The sequence below is a fragment of the Lolium rigidum genome, chromosome 7 (assembly GCF_022539505.1).
Source record: "Lolium rigidum isolate FL_2022 chromosome 7, APGP_CSIRO_Lrig_0.1, whole genome shotgun sequence".
Classification (NCBI taxonomy): Eukaryota; Viridiplantae; Streptophyta; class Magnoliopsida; order Poales; family Poaceae; genus Lolium; species Lolium rigidum.
The window spans coordinates 254607273-254630397 of NC_061514.1; the positions used below are offsets into that span (position 1 = coordinate 254607273).

The 23125-nt window shown below is 45.7% G+C and overlaps 1 protein-coding gene across 1 annotated transcript; it reads right to left on the reverse strand.

Moving 5' to 3' along the window:
• Positions 1-1077: 1077 nt before the first annotated feature.
• Positions 1078-4836, reverse strand: LOC124675024 (pentatricopeptide repeat-containing protein At1g80270, mitochondrial-like). Its single transcript, XM_047211085.1, has 3 exons — positions 4753-4836; positions 3804-4347; positions 1078-2584 (listed from the first exon to the last, which is right to left on the reverse strand). The coding sequence occupies exons 1-3, from the start codon at positions 4779-4781 to the stop codon at positions 1343-1345; spliced, it is 1815 nt and encodes a 604-aa protein (XP_047067041.1). The 5' UTR covers positions 4782-4836; the 3' UTR covers positions 1078-1342.
• Positions 4837-23125: the final 18289 nt, after the last annotated feature.

Below are 23125 nucleotides of genomic sequence, written 5' to 3' on the forward strand. Positions count from 1 at the left end.
ACCATCGTCGACCAGTCGCGCATGGCCGGCCAATCTGCACGGCGGTGTTCCTCCCCGCGGGCGCCTTCCTTGCTGCCGCTGCTGTGAATTCGTGTTGCCCCCCGTCGCTCGGCTCGCGCCGCCTGTCACAGCCGCTGCCGCGTCAAGCCGCCGCCGGCTCTCTCCTCTAGCCACCTCCATCCTCAGCGGCGCGCGCCTGCCACCGCCGCAGCGTCCAACTGTCGCCGTCGCCGCGTCGATGCGGACGAGCAGTGCGAGGAGGCGACGGTGCTCCTCCACTCCGGCTCGCCCGCTGCCGCCAGAGACGTCGAGCGCAAGTCGCCGCGCCGCCGCACGACCACGGGGAAGGAGGCACCGACGAGCAGGCACTGGAGGAAGGGGAGTGGCGGCGCGGAGAAACCCACCACCGCGTCCTTGACCTGCGGCGCATCGCTGCTCCCGCGCCTCGCATCCGGAGCCGGGCCGACGATCACCTTGCCGCTGCGCCCCAGCCTCCTCTCCTGGCCGGCGCAGCTCTGCCTCCGGTCCTCCCGACGCAAGGACAAAGAAGGAGAGAGAAGGCGGCGGATTGGGGGGAGGAGGACTGGATTGGAGGAGGAGAGGGAGGCACGGGAACGGGATTGGGGAGAGGAAGCTCTCGGTAAAGCTAGGGTTTTCATTTTTCGAGCGACGCCAGCATGTACCCTCACTGTCTCAAACAAATGGTCCCACGCAAGCACGGGCCCAACCGTCATGCACTCAGAACAAGCAGAAACCGGTGCAAAAAAAATTACCACATCCAACGGCTGTGGTGAAAAGTGGGATGTGGCTGAGCAAAACCAACGACCCAGATTCATTTGCCCCTCTCAGACCCCCTGGTTGAGAGGGTAGTCTTTGAACATTTATAGGAGAAATTGTGTTTCAGTAAGTTTGCATCGTACTCCCTCCATTCTACAAAACATGTCGGAGATTTGTCTAAATTAAGATGTATCTAGACACAAAATAGCATCTAGATACATCCAAATTTTGACAAATCTCAGACATGTTTCATGGGACGGAGGGAGTGCCAAATTTGAAAATCGGTGTAAATTTCAGGGAAGCAAGCACCCTGAAAAGAGCATGTTTTCATTTTCCTTCACTAAACGTTGCTAACCAGCTACCTCTCAAGAGAAGCCGCAATTCGGATCACTAACTCCCTTAAAACTTTGACCATCATGCAACTACGTGCATGGATTCGAATCAGCAAAACATCAAAAGCATAATGGATTCTTCTATTCTTCAGTCTACCAGCTCCAAGTAGACTCTTCTCTGTAGAACTTCTGAAGAAATGCTAAATGACATCCGTTAGAAAAATGTCAGCCTTTCAATTCTGTAACGCCCCCTTTTGGTATAACTTGTCAATAAACTTCAAATGATCTATCACTTTCTTGACCGGATGTACTCCGTCAGCTCTCATTCTCTCTCTGAACCCGTAGGGTCGGACTTTGGCATTGACATAAGCTTCAAGTAACACAGCATAAGGTGGTTTCCTTCCTGGGTACCCTACCATCTTCAGCCCATCAAATATCTTCTCAGCATTATGAATATCACCCTTTTCTGCATATGCCCTCAGTAAATAGATGTATGAGCCATAAGTGGGCCTTCGGTCAGGGTTCTGCTCTGTAACACTCAGCAGAAACGAATCAGCTTTCTCTACCTCACCTGAATTTACATAGAGCTTGATAAGCGCTTCCCAGGTTAGAGGGCCATCTGGACACCCATCAGAAGACATCCTTTCTACAAACTCTTTGCCCTTGGCCATAAGTTTATTTTCTGCATACACATTCAGCATCGCGTTATAATACCTGGAAGATACCTTTTTTGTTGTTTCGAGCATTGCCTCAAAGGTCTCCTCTGCCTGTTTGATACACCCAAGTTTACCCCATGCCTCAATTGCAGCCATGAAATCCTCCAAATTAGGATCCGTGCACAACTTCCATATCCTCACCACCTCACCTGGCTTGCTGAGAGCTGCATTGAGATGAAGAAGAGATCTGATAGCATGTCGTTTATCCTTGATATACTCCATTTCCATCTCACTGATAACTGCTTCTGCTTTCTCTGTAAGGCCCCCAGATATGTAGAATTCCGCAACCATTGTCCGTGTAGCAAAATCTGGCTCAACACCACTGGCCTTCATCTCATTTAAGATCAGCTCAATGCCTGACATGTCATTTGCTCGCCCTTTCAAGTCAATTAGGAGCTTGTATGTGAAGGGAGAGGATTTGATATTTTCCTTTTCCATCAGCATGAGTATATCAGCTACCTTATTACGAGCAACCCTCTTGTACAACAATATCATCTGGTTGCAAGCAGAGACAGTTAAGGGTAAAGAGAGGTTTCTTATTTCCCTGAAAACTTTTTCTGCTTTCTGGATATCGCTCACACGGACACAGTTCACGAGAAGAGTTTCGTACAGGATATCATTCCTGAAGGGCTTTGGGACCCTTGCAATGTACTTTTGAGCATTTTCAATACCACTATTCCGTGCAATCAAATCAAGATGACAAGCATAGTCACGTTCTTCAAACTTGAGTAGATTTCTTCCTTCCATCCACTCAACAAACTGCAAATGTTTAGAGGCACATTAAAAAAATGTGTATGCATTTCCATGATTATGAACTAGCCTCTAATTTCTAATACTGTGTTTACTCTATTCTAATAAACATGGAAGAACCAATAAGAGGAATGTGTTATGAATGAAGAAAGAAATGGCAAGGAAAAGACAATACATAGTATGTGCTAAGCAAAAGACAAATATGACTTGAAATAGATTAAAAGTATTAGAATCCTAACCAATTTATCCAACTGCTAAGACAACATAAAGTAAGGCATAGAGGAAAAACTGTATGTTCCCTACAGAATAATCTCCACCTGTGGTTTAAAATTAGATATTTTATCCTTCCTTCACAACTTTTTTACAAAATACAAAATTTCTGGCCAAGGGCATGTACATTATGCATGCTAGTTGTCTCTAGCACTGTCAACTAATATTTCCGATGTGGAGGAGAGCGGGGGAGATGATGAACTAAACCATCTCCCATGCGACAGAAAGCTTCTGCACAAAAACATAAGTGAAAAAGACAACTATAATTAATATGCATTACAAAATTATCACTATGCGGTGTCGCTGAAGTGTGGATCCGCAGAAACATAATGGATGGAAAATTCACATAGTTCTATATTTGGTAACACTGAATGCTTGAACCAATCAGTAATCCATGTGTTCTTGAAGTGTTTAGAATTCAACCAAGTGTTCTATAGTTACGCTCTAGTCTAGAACCAGCAACAGAAATAGCTTAACTGAGGTTCTATTCAACCACTCCAGCCCAGTTATTCATGCTTCTGTTGGTTTTCTGTCTCGGCCCTAACAGGTCAGTAATATTTGAACGCATTAAGCGGTCAACATAGTACAAGCGAACTTAAAGCTTCGGCATGTCCAGACACATTTTTCATAATATGACAAGGCTGGGGTTTATAAATGCATGACTTATCGCAAATGAAGTGACACCTCTTCACCAAACACTTCACACAACTGTGAACAACTTAAAAAAAAACAAATACAATGCAGTTCCACAATGCATGCATGAACCACTGTGCACGCCAACTTTTGTGATGAACATTAAGAAACTATGACACAAGCAAGAAAGTAAGAGTAAACACCAAATGGATGCATGCTGTATTTATGAATAACTGTAAACATGTGATTCATTTTACTAAAATAAGTACACATAATAAGATGCAATCCCACAATCGTACTAAACAAAAAGTTGTTAAGCAGGTACCTGCAAAGCCTTCCAATACAATCGCTGCTTCTTGAGGTGAAACAAAACGAGCAACACTTCATTTCTTTCAAGCTGGTTACTATCTCCAAGCCATCTATCAAGCATGGATCCAATAGAATGTGAAGGAGCATCCAACACGGCCTGGAAGAGAAAAGGCCTGCGGGATCTGTGTCGTGATTTTAGATCAGCACTGTGATCCATATTAGAACTCCAAGATCCTGAAATACTAGGTTTTGTTGCATTAGGTTTCTTGCTGGCCTCGATGGTACCATTACCATGGCTGGGCTCATCGTTGCAATCAAAGTTGTCATCTGGTTGATCAGCTGCTTCGTGACCTCGCAACTCGTCACAAAATTTGCTGTTGGTGAGCCTATCTGTGGATTCTGCACAAAATCTCCGAAAGATGGGGAACAGACTTTCCGGATACCCAAGTGGAAGCAATTGGGATAACACCTGACAACCACTATCGCTCAAGCCTCGACCTGTCAATTTACTATCCATGGATCCAGAACATATAGGAAACACATGGCCAGCATTCTTTGATCTGAAAAAGAAGTGAGTTGGAAATTCAAGGCTCGATTGGTAAAAAGAAGTTGCCCCACATTTTGTCATGTATACATAGAATTTGAGGTGCAGTTTACATGATTTTATCGCTCACGCCTGATCATCATGCGCTTCTTATTTCTGAAACCATATGTGGTAAGGTTCTATTCCTCAAAAGCAGTATAACACTACATGTGTATTCCCATTGTTGACTAAAATTTTACTTCCTCAGATCCATATTACTTGCCACTAAAATGGATGTAACTACAATTAAAATGGATGTATCTACAATTAAAATGTGTCTAGATACATTTGTATTAGTGTGAAGTAATATAAATCGAAGGGACCCGTGCGCTAGGTTTCGCGAACATGATAGGAGGCGGGGGGGGGGGGGGGGGGCGCTTGCCTGGCGGCTCGACGAAGGGACGGCCACATGTCGGCCGTCGAGTCGAGCGGGTGCAGTAGGACGGAGGAACCTAGCCAAGGTCGGCTACCGCCGTGCGCTAGGTTTCGCGAACAGGAGAATGGGGGCGCTGGGGACTGGGGAGAGGAGGGTTGAGCAGGGAGGGTTTCAAGTCGCATCCAACGTTCCGGCCGGACGGTCGGATCTAGGAGCATATCTAACTATCCCTTAAAAGTCCCAAACCTGTATAATAATCGGTTTCGGCTCTGCCCGGCCATCTAGCACGCCCTGTAAAAATGGCCCCGCTTCGATTTTTACTGGTTTCGATTACGGGGCGGGTCTTCGCCCCCTACTTGTGCGGGGTGGGAGCGGGAATAGTGGGCGAAACCGGTATCCTCCCCTCCACTGCGCGCGAAGGGTTTCGCTGAAGCCAACCGCCGCCGCCGCCCGATCTCCTCCGCCCCGCCCTTCTCGGACGGATCCCGCTGCCATGGATCGTCCGCAAGGGCCGCCTACCGCCGGCGGTACACCTCCTTCGGCCGTGGTGGTTGATGTCCCCGTCGGAGGTCCGCCGAACGTCGGCGACGTGTCGGACATGATCTCCGCCACCATCCCGTTGAAGAGGAAGAGGATTTTGAAGCAATTCTTCGAAGCACCTTCGCCGGCCGAAGCCCCGCCGGGTGCCAAGAAGGGGGGCAGGATGAAGACCAAGACGGTCGGGCCGAGGGGCGCCGCGCCGGCCAAGGTGAGGACAAAGGCAATTAGCCGCATCGGCCTCGCGCCTCCACCGCCCTCCAAGGCCACGACCCCTCCTCCCTCCGTTCCGTCCGATGCGCCGCCCGCGCCGCCGCCACCCACCATGGACGTAGAAAAGGTGTTCGATGTTGAGTCCACAACATCGTGCATGGACATGCTCAATGAATCCGCGGTGAATTTGGACACCGGCATCGATGCATTCGATGGGGAGTGCAACGTCAAAGAGATTGATGACGAGGAGGAGGATGAGGGTGACGAGGAGGAGGTGATTGAGGTTGATCCGGCTGCCGCCGGTTCTTCGTCGACGCCGAAGCCACGCACGGCGAACTACAGCGAGATCGAAGACGCCATCTTGGTCCGTGCTTGGAGCAAGGTGGGGATGGATGCGTGCACCGGAGTGGATTAAGGCGGCACGCGCTATTGGCAGCGCATTGAGGATCTCTACCACCAGCTAAAGCCTCGCACCAAGAGCATGGCCGACAGATCCTACCGCTCCCTTGAAGGCCGATGGAACATCATCAAACCAGCTTGTTCTCGTTGGAGTGCTGCCATGGATCAAGTGGCCGACAACCCCCTAGTGGATGCGTGCCGGAGGACTATGTAAGTTTTCCTTGTTTGTTACTATCCATATGTGTTGATCTTGTGCAAACATCACATAATATTGTTGTGCAGCCCAAGTATGCTCAAGCCCGGTACAAGGACATGGCCGACTCCAAGAACAAGGAATTTCAATTTCAACATTGCTTTTCCATTCTTCAACATCTTCCTAAGTGGAAGTTGAGGGACAATGAACCAAAGTGCAAGAAGGAGGCACTGCTCACCATGGATGATGAAGCGGAGGAACTGAGTGCGAGAAACGCCGGCAAGCTCGAGGGCAACAAGAAAGCCAAGGAGAGGGTCAAGGTAGAAGGCGAAGCAGCTAGCTTCCGGGAGAAGTTGGATCAACTCATGAAGTCCAAGGAGGCAATGATGATGAAGACATTGGAGACCAAGCTCCTCATCACCGAGAAGAAGAAGGAGGTGAAGCTTGCCAAGGTGGAAGCAAGGCGGGAGGTTGACTTGAAGATGATCGCAATCAAAGAAGCCAAGGCCATGAAGGAGCTCTTGGCCGAGGAGAGGGATATCATGATGATGCACACCGACGGCATGGACGAGGATCAGCTGGCGTGGTGGAAGGAGACCAAGGCGGACATCATAGCAAGGAAGAAAGCTGCGCGTGAAGCTCGTGGTGGAAGTGCTCAAGGTGAGTCTCCGGCGAGTGGTGGCGCCGCTGGCGATGGACTCATTGATGGTTGATCACATTTGGGAACTTCTGTGGCTTGAACATTGCCTATGATCGCGTTGTGATGTTAAAAACTATGAATTATGCATCACATATTTTGGATGTGCTTTTGTTTGATCTGAAATTATTGTGCAAATTGTTGTCTAAAACCCTGTTTTGAGGGGTCGAAAACTCGGACGAGCTAGCAGAACCCGTATCCCCACCCCGTAAAACAGAATTCTGTTTTACGGGGTGGGGATACGGGTTCTGCTAGCTCGTCCGAGTTTTCGGCCGGTGAAAACTGAATACAGGCCCTGTACTCGCGTTTTAAGGGGCGAAAATATACGGGGCCTATTAGACATGCTCTAACGCAATCTCCACCGCAGGTAGCGATGGAGGTACGGGCCATCCCATACCTGTATCCTTCTTCTAAAATCTTATCTGTCACCCGTATCCATACCAGTTAATGGGTACAAAAAATTTCCATAACACCCGACAGGGTAAATGGATACTGATACGTCCCAAACGTATCTATAATTTCTTATGTTCCATGCTACTTTTATGATGATACTCACATGTTTTATACACATTATATGTCATTATTATGCATTTTCCGGCACTAACCTATTGACGAGATGCCGAAGAGCCAATTGCTGTTTTCTGCTGTTTTTGGTTTCAGAAATCCTAGTAAGGAAATATTCTCGGAATTGGACGAAATCAACGCCCAGGGTCCTATTTTTGCACAAAGCTTCCAGAAGACCGGAGAGGAAACGAAGTGGGGCCACGAGGCGGCGCCACAGTAGGGCGGCGCGGCCCAGGTGCTGGCCGCGCCGGCCTGTTGTGTGGGGCCCTCGTGACGCCCCTTGACCTGCCCTTCCGCCTACTTAAAGTCTTCGTCGCGAAACCCCCAGCACCGAGAGCCACGATACGGAAAACCTTCTAGAGACGCCGCCGCCGCCAATCCCATCTCGGGGGATTCAGGAGATCGCCTCCGGCACCCTGCCGGAGAGGGGAATCATCTCCCGGAGGTCTCTTCATCGCCATGATCGCCTCCGGATCGATGTGTGAGTAGTTCACCCCTGGACTATGGGTCCATAGCAGTAGCTAGATGGTTGTCTTCTCCTCATTGTGCTATCATGTTAGATCTTGTGAGCTGCCTATCATGATCAAGATCATCTATTTGTAATCCTTCATGTTGTGTTTGTTGGGATCCGATGGATATTGAATACTATGTCAAGTTGATTATCAATCTATCATATATGTTATTCATGTTCTTGCATGCTCTCCGTTGCTAGTAGAGGCTCTGGCCAAGTTGATACTTGTGACTCCAAGAGGAGGTATTTATGCTCGATAGTGGGTTCATGCCTCCATTAAACTGCAGGACGAGTGACGGAAAGTTCTAAGGTTGTGGATGTGCTTGTTGCCACTAGGGATAAAACATCGATGCTTTGTCTAAGGATATTTGTGTTAATTACATTACGCACCATACTTAATGCAATTGTCTCGTTGTTTGCAACTTAATACTGGAAGGGGTTCGGATGATAACCTCGAAGGTGGACTTTTTAGGCATAGATGCATGCTTGGATAGCGGTCTATGTACTTTGTCGTAATGCCCCGATTAAATCTCATAGTACTCATCATGATATATGTATGTGCATTGTTATGCCTTCTTTATTTGTCAATTGCCCAACTGTAATTTGTTCACCCAACATCTGCTTATCTTATGGGAGAGACACCACTAGTGAACTGTGGACCCCGGTCCTATTCTTTACATCTGAAATACAATCTACTGCAATTGTTCTTTACCGTTCTTCGCAATCATCATCATCTTCCACACAATACGTTTAATCCTTTGTTTACAGCAAGCCGGTGAGATTGACAACCTCACTATTACGTTGGGGCAAAGTTCTGTGATTGTGTTGTGCAGGTTCCACGTTGGCGCCGGAATCCCTGGTGTTGCGCCGCACTACACTCCGCCATCAACAACCTTCAACGTGCTTTTTGGCTCCTACTGGTTCGATAAACCTTGGTTTCTTTCTGAGGGAAAACTTGCTACTGTACGCATCACACCTTCCTCTTGGGGTTCCCAACGGACGTGTCGATCGCACGCATCAAGCTCTTTTTCTGGCGCCGTTGCCGGGGAGATCAAGACACGCTGCAAGGGGAGTCTTCCACATCCAATCTCTTTACTTTGTTTTTGTCTTGCTTTATTTTATTTACTGCTTTGTTTGCTCTTATATCAAAAACACAAAAAAGTTAGTTGCTAGTTTTACTTTATTTACTGTCTTGTTCTCTATATTAAAAACACAAAAGAATTAGTTACTTGCATTTTTACTTCTGTTATCATGTCTAGCTATGTACCTGTTACTTCTTCACCTGAGGAATTAGTCTTCACTTTTAAACAAGGGGATGAGGAGAGTTTTAAAGATGCTTGGTCCAGAATTTTTTATTCTTATCGTAAAACTGAACCTCAAATGACTCTAAGTTTGCTTCTTAGTAACTTTTATTTTGGGCTTATGATTCGCTATAGATATGCCTTGGATGCTGTAGTGGGAGGAGATTTCCTTCATTGCGACGGTGATCAAGCTTTTAATGCCATAAAAAATTGGTTGCATCACATAGTTCAGCTAATAACTTTGATTCAGCTCTTATTAGCATCTATAATAGATTAAACACTCTTGAGAGAAGTGCATCTTGCTTGGAAAAAAATTATAGTTATGTTCATAACCGTCTTGATCAAGTTTTGGTGAACTCTGAACCTTCAATATGGGACCCTACTATTAAAGTTGTTATAGGTGGTGAAACTTTTCATGCCAATTGTGATATTATGTCTGGATTTTGCCTTATGCCTAAGAGTATTTATGAATCTTTGAAACTTTGGGGACTCGTTGAAGGGGGAGAAGGAATAACTCTTATTGATAACTCTGTTATAATTCCTAAGGGAATAGCCGAGGGTGTGCATACAACCATTCTTGGAAGAACAGTATCCACTGATTATCTTGTTACTGAATGTGTAGGAACAGGACAAATCACACTCGGAAGATCCCTGCTGAAACTATTGGGAGCAGTCATAGATGTGGGAGAAGCCACCCTAAAATTCACATCTACACCGGGAGGTAGACATGTATTCCCTAAATCAAAGAGTAAGAAAAAGAATAAGAAGGGTAGGCGTAAAGCCCGAGGTAATGTTGATGCTTCATCTCTTGACAATACTTGATTCACACTTTCTGCGCCTAGCTGAAAGGCGTTAAAGAAAAGCGCTTATGGGAGACAACCCATTATTTTACTTCTGCATTTTATTTTATATTTGAGTCTTGGAAGTTGTTACTACTGTAGCAACCTCTCCTTATCTTTATTTTATTGCATTGTTGTGCCAAGTAAAGTCTTTGATAGTAAAGTCAATACTAGATTTGGATTACTGCGCAGGAACAGATTTCTTGCTGTCACGAATTTGAGCAGTAGTCTCTGTATAAAATTTAAAAAAATCTGCCAATTTACGTGCGTGATCCTCAGATATGTACGCAACTTTCATTCAATTTGGGCATTTTTATCTGAGCAAGTCTGGTGCCTCTTTAAAATTCGTCTTTACGGACTGTTCTGTTTTGACAGATTCTGCCTTTTATTTCGCATTGCCTGTTTTGCTATGTTTGATGGATTTCTTTGTTCCATTAACTTTCAGTAGCTTTGTGCAATGTCCGGAAGTGTTAAGAATGATTATGTCACCTCTGAATATATGAATTATGCACTAACCCTCTAATGAGTTTGTTTTGAGTTTGGTGTGGAGGAAGTTTTCAAGGGTCAAGAGAGGAGGATGATACAATATGATCAAGAAGAGTGAAAAGTCAAAGCTTGGGGATGCCCCCGCGGTTCATCCCTGCATATTTTAAGAAGACTCAAGCGTCTAAGCTTGGGGATGCCCAAGGCATCCCTTCTTCATCGACAACTTATCAGGTTCCTCTAGTGAAACTATATTTTTATTCCATCACATCTTATGTGCTTTACTTGGAGCGTCTGTTTGCTTTTCTTTTTGTTTTTGTTTGAATAAATTCGCATCCTAGCATTCTTTGTTTGGGAGAGAGACACTCTCCGCTGTTTCGTATGAACACATATGTTCTTAGCTTTATCTTTAATGTTTATTGCGAAAGTTGGACTATTTCATTCATTGTTATATGGTTGGAAACGGAAAATGCCGCATGTGGTAAATGGTTTAATGTCTTGAATAATTTGATACTTGGCAATTGTTGTGCTCATATAGATCATTTTTAAGCTCTTGCATCATGTACCTTGTACCCATTAATGAATAACTACATAGAGCTTGTTAAAATTTGGTTTGCATGATTGATCTCTAGAGTCTAGATATTTTCTCGGTTGAGGTGTTTGAACAACAAGGAGACAATATAAAGTCTTATAATAGTTACAATATGTTCATATGTGAGCTTTGCTGCACCTTTTATACTTGAGTTTGCTTCAAACAACCTTGCTAGCCTAGCCTTGTATTGAGAGGAATTCTTCTCGTGCATCCAAATCCTTGAGCCAATAACCATACCATTTGTGTCCACCATACCTACCTACTACATGGTATTTCTCCGCCATTCCAAAGTTAATTACTTGAGTGCTACCTTTAAAATTTATATTCTTTGCCTTTGCAATATATAGCTCATGGGACAAATAGCCTTAAAAACTATTGTGGTGAAGAATATGTACTTATGTGTCTTATTTCTTAATAAGTTGCTTGTTGAGCGATAACCATGTTTATGGGGACGCCATCAACTCTTTTACCTTTGTTGAATATCATGTGAGTTGCTATGCATGTTCGTCTTGTCTGAAGTAAGGGCGATTTTCATGATCATATGGTTTGAGTATGCATACTGTTAGAGAAGAACATTGGGCCGCTAACTAAAGCCATGATTCATGGTGGAAGTTTCAGGTGTGGACAATTAATCCTCAATCTCTTATGAGAATATTAACTGTTGTTGAATGCTTATGCATTAAAGAGGAGTCCATTATCTGTTGTCTATGTTGTCCCGGTATGGATGTCTAAGTTGAGAATAATCAAAAGCGAGAAATCCAATGCGAGCTTTCTCCTTAGACCTTTGTACGAGGCGGCATAGAGGTACCCCTTTGTGACACTTGGTTGAAACATATGCTATGCAATGATAATCCGTGTTAATCCAAGCTAATTAGGACAAGGTGCGAGCACTATTGGTATACTATGCATGAGGCTTGCAACTTATAAGATGTCTTATACATAACACATATGCTTTATTACTACCGTTGACAAAATTGTTTCTTGTTTTCAAAATGAAAATCTCTAGCACAAATATAGTAATCAATGCTTCCCTCTGCGAAGGGCCATTCTTCTACTTTATTGTTGAGTCAGTTTGCATATTCTTTCTATTCCAGAAGCAAACACTTGTGTCAACCGTGTGCATTGATTCTTACATGTTTACCTATTGCACTTGTTATATTGCTTTGTGTTGACAATTATCTGAAGGAGATATGCCCTAGAGGCAATAATAAAGTGGTTATTATTTATATCTTTATGTTTATGATAAATGTTTATATATCATGCTATAATTGTATTAACCGAAACATTAGTACATGTGTGATATGTAGACAAACAAAGAGTCCCTAGTATGCCTCTTAACTAGCTTGTTGATTAATGGATGATTAGTTTCATAATCATGAACATTGGATGTTATTAATAACAAGGTTATATCATTGTATGAATGATGTAATGGACACACCCAATTAAGCGTAGCATAAGATCTCGTCATTAAGTTATTTTCTATAAGCTTTCGATACATAGTTACCTAGTCCTTATGACCATGAGATCATGTAAATCACTTATACCGGAAAGGTACTTTGATTACATCAAATGCCACTGCGTAAATGGGTGGTTATAAAGGTGGGATTAAGTATCCGGAAAGTATGAGTTGAGGCATATGGATCAACAGTGGGATTTGTCCATCCCGATGACGGATAGATATACTCTGGGCCCTCTCGGTGGAATGTCGTCTAATGTCTTGCAAGCATATGAATAAGTTCATAAGAGACCACATACCACGGTACGAGTAAAGAGTACTTGTCGGGAGACGAGGATGAACAAGGTATAGAGTGATACCGAAGATCAAACCTCGGACAAGTAAAATATCGCGTGACAAAGGGAATTGGTATCGTATGTGAATGGTTCATTCGATCACTAAAGTCATCGTTGAATATGTGGGAGCCATTATGGATCTCCGGATCCCGCTATTGGTTATTGGTCGGAGTGAGTACTCAACCATGTCCGCATAGTTCACGAACCGTAGGGTGACACACTTAAAGTTGGATGTTGAAATGGTAGAACTTGAATATGGAATGGAGTTTGAATATTTGTTCGGAGTCCCGGATGAGATCCCGGACATCACGAGGAGTTCCGAATGGTCCGGAGAATAAGATTCATATATAGGAAGTCATATTCCAAGTTTGGAAATGATCCGGTGCATTTATGGCAGGTTCTAGAAGGTTCTAGAAAAGTCCGGAAGAAATCACCATGGAAAGTAGAGTCCCGGAGGGACTCCACCTTGCATGACCAGCCAACCCTAAAGGGAGGAGTCCAAGGTGGACTCCCTAGGGTGGCCGGCCAACCCACCTCAAGGAAAGGTGGGAGTCCCACCTTGGGTAGGACTCCCTCCTTGAGTAGGTTTCCCACATATGGGAGGTTTTAGTGTTGGGGTCTTATTCGAAGACTTGGACTAGAACTCTTGGTGCTTCCACCTATATAATGAGGGGCATAGGAGAGGGGGCTGACCACTTCAAGCCTCAGCCTTGGCCGCACCCCTTAGAGGGTCGGCGCCCAACCCCCTCTCTCCCCAAACCCTAGCGGTCTCTCTCCTCCACCACATCCCGCACGCTTAAGCGAAGCTCCGCCGGATTTCTCCACCACCACCGACACCACGCCGTCGTGCTGTCGGATTCAAGAGGAGCTACTACTTCCGCTGCCCGCTGGAACGGGGAGGTGGACGTCGTCTTCATCAACAACCGAACGTGTGACCGAGTACGGAGGTGCTGCCCGTTCGTGGCGCCGAAACCGATCGTGATCAAGATCTTCTACGCGCTTTTGCAAGCGGCAAGTGAACGTCTACCGCAGCAACAAGAGCCTCATCTTGTAGGCTTTGGAATCTCTTCAAGGGTGAGACTCGATACCCCCTCGTTGCTACCGTCTTCTAGATTGCATCTTGGCTTGGATTGCGTGTTCGCGGTAGGAAATTTTTTGTTTTCTATGCAACGTTATCCTGCAGTTGTATCAGAGCCGTGTCTATGCATAGATGGTTGCACGAGTAGAACACAATGGTTTTGTGGGCGTTGATGCTCTTGTTATCTTTAGTTTGAGTACTTTGCATCTTTGTGGCATAGTGGGATGAAGCGGCTCGGGCTAACTTTACATGACCGCGTTCATGAGACTTGCTCCTCGTTCGACATGCAACTTGTATTGCATAAGAGGCTTTGCGGGTGTCTGTCTCTCCTACTATAGTGAAGATTCAATTTACTCTTCTATTGACAACACTAGTATCACCGTTGTGGTTCATGTTCGTAGGTAGATTAGATCTTACTCGAAAACCCTAAACCACGTAAAATATGCAAACCAAATTAGAGACGTCTAACTTGTTTTTGCAGGGTTTGGTGATGTGATATGTGATGATGAATATGTATGAGATGATCATTATTGTATTGTGGCAACCGGCAGGAGCATTATGGTTGTCTTTAAATTTCATGTTGAGTAGTATTTCAAAGTAGTTGTAATAGTTGCTACATGAGGTGAACAACCATGAAGACGGCGCCATGAACCTTGACGCTACGCCGACGATGATGGAGATCATGCCCGTTGATGATGGAGATCATGTCCGTGCTTTAGAGATGAAGATCGAAGGCGCAAAGACAAAAGGGCCATATCATATCACATATGAACTGCATGTGATGTTAATCCTTTTATGCATCTTATTTTGCTTAGATCGCGACGGTAGCATTATAAGATGAACCCTCACATTAATATCAAGATAATAAAGTGTTCTCCCCTAAGTATGCACCGTTGTACAGTTCGTCGTTTCGAAGCATCTCGTGATGATCGGATGTGATAGACTCAACGTTCACATACAACGGGTGTAAGCCATGTTGCACACGCGGAATACTTGGGTTTGCTTGACGAGCCTAGCATGTACAGACATGGCCTCGGGACAACGGAAACCGAAAGGTTGAACACGAGTCATATGGATGATATGATCAACATTTTTATGTTCACTATTGAAGCTACATCATCTCACATGATGATCGGTTTTGGTGTAGTGGATTTGGATCGTGTACCACTTAACAACTATGGGGGATGTTGTATTAAGTGGGAGTTCATTAGTAATTAGATTAAAACATGAACTAATTATCATAAACATAGTCTGAGTAGTATTTTGAATTAATTTTGTAGTATTGGCATCCGTTTTTCTACCATGTGCTAGTCTTGTAATTGAGATAGAAATACTGTTAAAATCCGACAAGAAACTTTACGGATTGGTACCGTATTGTTAAAGAATCAAGAATTGATTAAGTCCTATTGCAAACTTTTAGTAAACCTCACATTGTTGATTCAAAGAGCTATGGTTTCAATTAGTACCTAAAGTTATCTTGTCTCCGTGAAACTTGAAGTTCAAATCTGTTTGAAAAGTAAGGAGCTGAAAATTTAGTTTTCGAAATAATCAAGGTATGAGATATATGTGATATCTAAGACCTTATTGCAAGATGATAGAATATAATTTGGTGAGACTACATGAACTCATAAGTTTTATGGGAATGTACGAAGGTTGAAGACGCAAGGCGTCACAATCCTCCAACTATTGGGGCACTAACGATATTCGCATATCCATGAAGTGACCATCCTTAATATGCACCGTTGCTAAGACTCGTCGTTTCGAAGCATCACGTGATGATCGGGTGTGATAGATTCTACGTGAGCATACAAAGGGTGCAAGCTAGATTTGCACATGCAAATACCAAGGTTTAAACTTTATGAGCCTAGCATGTACAGACATGGTCTCAGAAAGTTGTCATGAATTAATGGATAAAATTATGAGTGAAATTGTTCATCGTATTACAAAGTTACTAATAGTGAAATCTGGAACACTTGTCATATGATGATTAACTTCAAAATAAGAACCTCAAGGTTATTGGTATTAGACCAACAAACCTAGAAGTTATTGATGTTGAAGTGTTTTTCTGAATAATGAGGAAAGCTAAAAGAGAAACATCAAAAGATATTTTGGCAAAAAGAAAAGAAAAGACTAGAAAGTCTAGCTCAGGTGTATATAAATGATATACATGTTATGGTTGTATTCCTAGTTAAGTCACACTAAGAAATTCTTGGGTATTAGTACTATATTGGTTGGTATGAAGTGTCATACAAAACAACGCAATACAAGAATACAATGGCCTAAGTGACTGACAAGGAATATGATAGGAATGCACGCCTGGAACAAAAATAAAGTGTTATTATGTTCATCGTTGGCATTCTATCATGATCAGGATCATCTATTTGTAATGCTACATGTTGTGTTTGTTGGGATCCGATGAATATTGAATACTATGTCAAGTTGATTACCAATCTATCATATATGTTGTTTATGTTCTTGCATGCTCTCCGTTGCTAGTAGAGGCTCTGGCCAAGTTGATACTTGTGACTCCAAGAGGGAGTATTTATGCTCGATAGTGGGTTCATGCCTCCATTGAATCTGGGATAGAAAGTTCTAAGGTTGTGGATGTGCTGTTGCCACTAGGGATAAAACATCGATGCTTTGTCTAAGGATATTTGTGTTGATTACATTACGCACCATACTTGATGCGATTGTCTGTTGTTTGCAACTTAATACTGGAAGGGGTTCGGATGATAACCTCGAAGGTGGACTTTTTAGGCATAGATGCATGCTCGGATAGCGGTCTATGTACTTTGTCGTAATGCCCCGATTAAATCTCATAGTACTCATCATGATATATGTATGTGCATTGTTATGCCTTCTTTATTTGTCAATTGCCCAACTGTAATTTGTTCACCCAACATCTGCTTATCTTATGGGAGAGACACCACTAGTGAACTGTGGACCCCGGTCCTATTCTTTACATCTGAAATACAATCTACCGCAATTGTTCTTTACTGTTCTTCGCAATCAATCATCATCTTCCACACAATACGTTTAATCCTTTGTTTACAGCAAGCCGGTGAGATTGACAACCTCACTGTTACGTTGGGGCAAAGTTCCGTGATTGTGTTGTGCAGGTTCCACGTTGGCGTCGGAATCCCTGGTGTTGCGCCGCACTACACTCCTCCATCAACAACCTTCAACGTGCTTCTTGGCTCCTACTGGTTCGATAAACCTTGGTTTCTTTCTGAGGGAAAACTTGCTACTGTACGCATTACACCTTCCTCTTGGGGTTCCCAACGGACGTGTCGACTGCACGCATCAGATACCTGCGGGTAAAAAATACCCGCGCTTACAACACATTAAATTGATAAAAAAAGACATGAGAGAAGGTGAAGCGGTTCTAAATAGGGGTCTAATCCTCACTAACCTACCAAAGATTGTTAGACCGGAAAGCGCGAGGTTCAGCCAACAAGAAGACATGATTAGGGGGAAATTAAGTAGTTTAGAATATTACGATGACCCACTAGTTAAATTTAAATGGGTAAATGGGTATGGGTTCTACCATCCTATACCCGTACCCGCTCTACCCGATGGGTACGATATTTTCCCATTTATAAACCCAAGGGTAATATATTATCCCATACCCGTACTCTTATTGGGTTTTTACTCGGCGGGTACGCGGGTCATATGTACCCATTGATATCCCTAACTGCAGGCGAGTAAATAGGACACTTTCTTTTTCCTATTTGATCTGTTTGCTTAGTCTGCATAAGCAGGGCCGACGCAAAGACCGCACGGTTGAAAAATATGTACACACCTAAGTCCAGTGGTTTGGACTGACCTATTTGTCGAGACGCAAATATAGTATAAATATATGCCGCAAATGCTTCTGCGCGGTCGCGCCACGTGCCTGTGTTCCTCATGTATGACCTGCACGCCACAAGTCACTCACACTCCCGCCATATGAGACTGGAATCTATTATGTGTAAGATGTATTGAAAAATGCATACCATAGCATCTCCACTAGCGCCCCCGATAGCATTTTGGGGGCTGGTATCGAAAATAGGCTCACACTGGCGCATCCCAAAAAGCGTCGGTGCTTGTTCTAGCCCAATAGAAGCGCCAACAACTTCGTGCCGGCCCCTTGGCGAAGGGCGCGGATCGGGCGCGCTGGCGCCTCGCGGCACGAAATTTTTTGGGCATGGGAGCCGCCTATCAGCCACACATCCCAAAAATATACATCTTTTCCACCAAAACCCCTTCCCCTCCGCCGCTCATTTCTCCCGCCCGCCACTCCATATCCCATCCGGGCTCCAACCCGAAAAACTATCGCCGCCGCCATGCCGCCAAAGAGAAAGGCTTCGGCGAAGGCAGCGAAGGCGCCACCAAAGCCACGCACCGTGGTGCCGAAAGAGAAGCCGGCGAACATGTCGCATGAGGCGTGGGAGGAGGAGAAATGCCGCTGCTCCATGGTGATGGCCGACCGTAGAAGGCGCCGCCTCGCCGCTCTCGAAGCCGCGAAAGCGACGGCTGCTGCCGAAGTGTGCCTCAGCTTGGGCGGCAGCCCGCTGAAGGGAGCCAGCAGCCAGCTGGCCGCAACTTTGGCGGCGGGTTCTCGAGCTCACCCTCGTCGCCGGGGTGCTACGCGGAGGGGACGTCGCTCTCGCAGATGCGTGCTGCTCGCGGATGGGTGGCCGCGCCCACTACTCCCCGAGTGCACCGACGAGTGACATGACCTTCGACCCCAACGCACAACGCACCGTTCCCACCGGATTCGGCACCGAGGGGTAGCTGCGCCTTTCGCTTGGGCGTGGACCTGAACTCTTCGCCTGACATGCGCCGCCCGGGAAGCACCGACAACCACGTGCCTGACAGCACCGGCCTCCCCCGTCACCTCTTCCCCGACGAGAGTAGGAGCGCCCACCAGGTGTTCGGTCGCACGTCCGGCGTGTCCATGGGAGACGACGAGGTGAGTTTCCTTTCTTTTTATGTGTTATGTGCATCGTAGACACCGTCGACGACTCAAAATAGGTAACTTGTTGCGTAGATTGCCGGCTGCGCCGAGATCCTCACTGGCTTCATACGCCATGGCCACGCCTACGAACCCCCCGTCGACAAGTATGAAGAAGAGGCCGACAAGGATGAAGGTGAGGAGGAGGAGGTCCAGGAGGAGTTGATCAACGTCGACACTGGCGTGACCACGACAACGACGACAAACAGGCGGACCGGCGGCACTCGTGGTCCTAGGTGGAGGTCTTTGGAGGATGAATGTCTCATCGACGCGTGGAAGCAAGTGAGCTTTTTCCCCATCACCGGCGCCAATCAATCCTCCGGCAAGTACTACAAGCGCATCCTTGATTCATTCAACGAGAAGACGAACTACGCCACCATCAACAATCAACATGATACGGAACGAGGGCGCCCTCTCCCACCGTTGGAACATCATCAAGGCGGCGTGTAGCAAGTTCCATGGCTACTATGAGAAGATTAAGGGCGGAAGAAGAGCGGTAAGACGATGGTGGTTAGGGTATGATCTATGTCCATTTGGTGATGTCTATTTCATAATGCATCATAGTGTATCTATTTGATGTTGTCCATCTTGTTAATGAATCATGTATTGTTAGATGCTCGACGCCCTCAAGATGTATAAGAACCAAAACGAGGACAAAGATTTCCCCTTCATGCATTGCTTCAACAAACTACAAGGTTGCAAAAAAGGGACGCCATCTGCCACACTCTTTACAAGGACGACGTCGGGAAAGATGGGCCGGTCGATCCACCTGGCGCCCCATTGGCAACAAGAAGGCTAAGACCGAGAGGAATGCAGCACCGGCATTGGCCGCCATGGACGCCTCCTCGAGAAGATGATCCTCCTTCTCAATGGAGAACAAGGAAGCGGCGAGATAGGGCCGACGTCGTGTGGAAGGCAATACTAGAGAAGTAAGACATGAAGATCGAGTTGGAGAGGAAGAAGATGGAGGCGGAGAAGATGGGAGCTCACGCGCCGCCGTGTGGAAGGTGGAGCCCTAGCTAGCAAAAGAGTTGTGCACCAAGATGTCCGATAACTGGCTTAATGACTTGACATTGACCGCGGGATATTTAAGATATTAAATTTACATTATTTCTTTAATTAATGTGTTAAGCTTTGTCATTATCTAACCGCCACGTAAATAGCACAACTTCTCTATAAACTAGAAAATACCCCACGCTTTGCAGCGTGAATTTTGAGAAAAATAATCTGATAAAAATACTATGAAAAATATGTAAACTAACTGGATTATAAACGGGAGACACAACAATCAACTAAAGTGGAAAACAAAATCGGAGTAATATGGTAAGCCGTGAAAAACATTCACAACAACAAATCTAATCTATATCTATATCTATACCTAATAATAAAGGAGCTAAGGTTTCTGCCAAAATTTTCGTCCAACTTTATTTTGGACCGTTTTACCCTCCCACCAAAATACATAATACACAGACTGCCATTGTACCGGTTCGTCGTCTGTTCTTCTCGCACGCGCAGAAGCTGTTGCTCCACGGGATCGCTCCCCGACAACCCGCGCAGCGGCGCAGACGTTGTTGCTCCACGGGATCGCTCCCCAACAACCCGTGCAGCCGCGCTGCCGGCGAACTCTCACTCGCCTGGACCGTGGAGGCCGTGCCAGTTTCTGACCCTCTCGCTCCGCCCACTGGCACGCTCGGTTCGTTGCTTTCTTCTTCCTCACCCAGAACGCACGTGGTCACCCCAATCCATCACCCAGGACTTTGTTTGAGAAAAGTAGAAAAGGGATGGGCGCGCAATCGTCGGGCACGCCTCATCTCGCCACCATCGCTGGCGAAGGTCAAGCCACGGAGGACGCTTGACCACCGGAGAAGCCCACGCCCACGCAATTAGTCGTTTTTCACGCACCATCTGCGGCTCCATCAGATTCGTCGGCCTCGATCCTCTGCAGCTCCGACTCGAGTAGAGCGAGGACGGCCGCACGCTGGGACCCCGGGGCCAAACGCAGGTCGCCGGGAGCTCCTACGCGAATACTGCGGGGATGGATATTATCACCGGCAGATGAGGCGGTTGAGTGAGGGAGAAGCTTGAGCAGGGACAGCATTCAGAAATCAGGGCGAGATCGATCAGAAAAGAAGGCGCTTGATGCAGGAGGGGGCACTGCAGTTTTGGTGCTTCGTTTCATCGACTGCAAAGGGCTGTCCCTGTATCAATTAATGGGCCACAAGCCAATTCCGTTGGTAATAGAAATCACGAAAGTTCTTGCAGTCAATTGATTGAATGGGGGTTCAATAGTCCCACATCGTTACATTAAGATAAATACCACCAGCTTATATACGCTCTGATTAGCCTAGAATATCAGGAAGGTGAATCAACAAGAGGTAGCACTAGCACCATTTAAAAGAGGGAGCTCGGCCACGAGACGGCGGCTGTCGGCGACGGAAAAGAGCGGGACGAGAGAAGGATTGAGAGGGCGGGCGGAGCCTGCTCACGGACGACGGGGCTTGGTGCAGAAGGGGGCGAGAGCAGGCCTGAGCGCAGAGAGGACGACACCGCGAGCCGGACGAACTACATGTTGTCCCTCGGCGGCTCGGCGCTCCGGCGGAAGACGACACAGAAGGACAGCGCGTTGGTACCACCGCCGCCGGCGGCTCGGCGCTCCGGCGGAAGACGACACAGAAGGACAGCGCGTTGGTACCCATCCTCGTGCTACTCAAAATCGAACAGAAGGGGTGAGGATGCGCAACTGGCCTGGGATCCGGATGGCTTCGTTGGCTTGACCGTCATCATCAGCCACGGCAAGGGAACCAGTCAACAAGAAGGGGAATTTTCTGGACTCACGGGAAGGGGATTAAGCGGTTGGCGAAAAAGGCCAAGTTGAGCCCAGCTTGAGGCTAATTATTTTGGCTAAGCATTGTTGTGGAATTTAGCCTCCATGAATAAAACATTAGAGGTTACGCTAAAAAAAATTTGAACATTAGAGGTACTTTTATAAATGACGGCAACAAAGCTGGAGATGAATAAATAGTTGGAATAATTATTCTTACGTGGTGCATGAATTACCACGGGTAGAAACACCATCACCAGCATATATATTTTATTATCGAGCAGGAAGAACACGGAACCTAAAATATGATTAAAAAAATCACCAAATGTTGCAGGTCGCACTAAGCCAATCCGATGGATGAGTTGTCTCCCCCAAAGTATATCCGATCGACTACAACACATGTATTGTGCACCATATAACGCAACAGCGGGAGACCTCAACCGGTGGGAGGGATGCGAGGCACAAGGGGGAGAACTCCAGTTGGAGACGTCGTCCGGAGGGATGTAGCGGGTATTGGGCTGATTGAGAAGAACACACTATTGGCGGCTCGTCATGGCAAACGACGATGGGCTGCTCATGAAGTTCACGGCGCCGGTGGCTAGCCATGGCAAGCGACAACAACCGCTATGAGCCCGCAACTACGACGGGTTGCTCGAGGCGGCCACACCGCCACCGGCACAACACTCTAAGATCTAGGATCAAGCCCAAAACAAGTGGGGATTGTAGCTGAACGAGGACAATTTGGATTGCTCGAGTAAGCCATGCTGCCGACGGATCACCATGGCCTTCACGGGTGTTTTACATGTGAACGATATACTACTTTTCAAGTTAACAATTGACAGTTTGTATTCTATAAAGAATTGATGTGATTAGATGACCAGAACATGATAGCTCTATCTAGGGAAACTCCAAAGAATAGGGGTGCTTTATGAGGCTGTCTTGCTGCAATAATGACTCCCATCTTCGATCGCTCTGAATGAGTTTTTGATGTTTCAAATTTTAGATGTAACCAAATCCATATTTTTATTATTAAATCTCTAGCTGCAACATGAAATAATCGTGTCTCACTTCTAATTTCTAATTTCGAGAATGTTTACATTTATTTTTTCTAGCTTGATTTTGATTGGTAAATCTTGCTTGCAAAGATATATAATAATATTATGTTTGTACTAATGGTAAATTGTTCTGAATTCATATCTTAATAAAAATTAAGGATGAAACCTACCATCGTTACAAGTTCTCAATATTACAAGTCGGTGCAGCAATGGCTTGCAATCTTGATTATTTTCATCATGAATAGGAGAAAATGTGACCACCGTCGACGATGGTAATAAATAGGAGAAGTTTCAACGCGGAAGATTTGC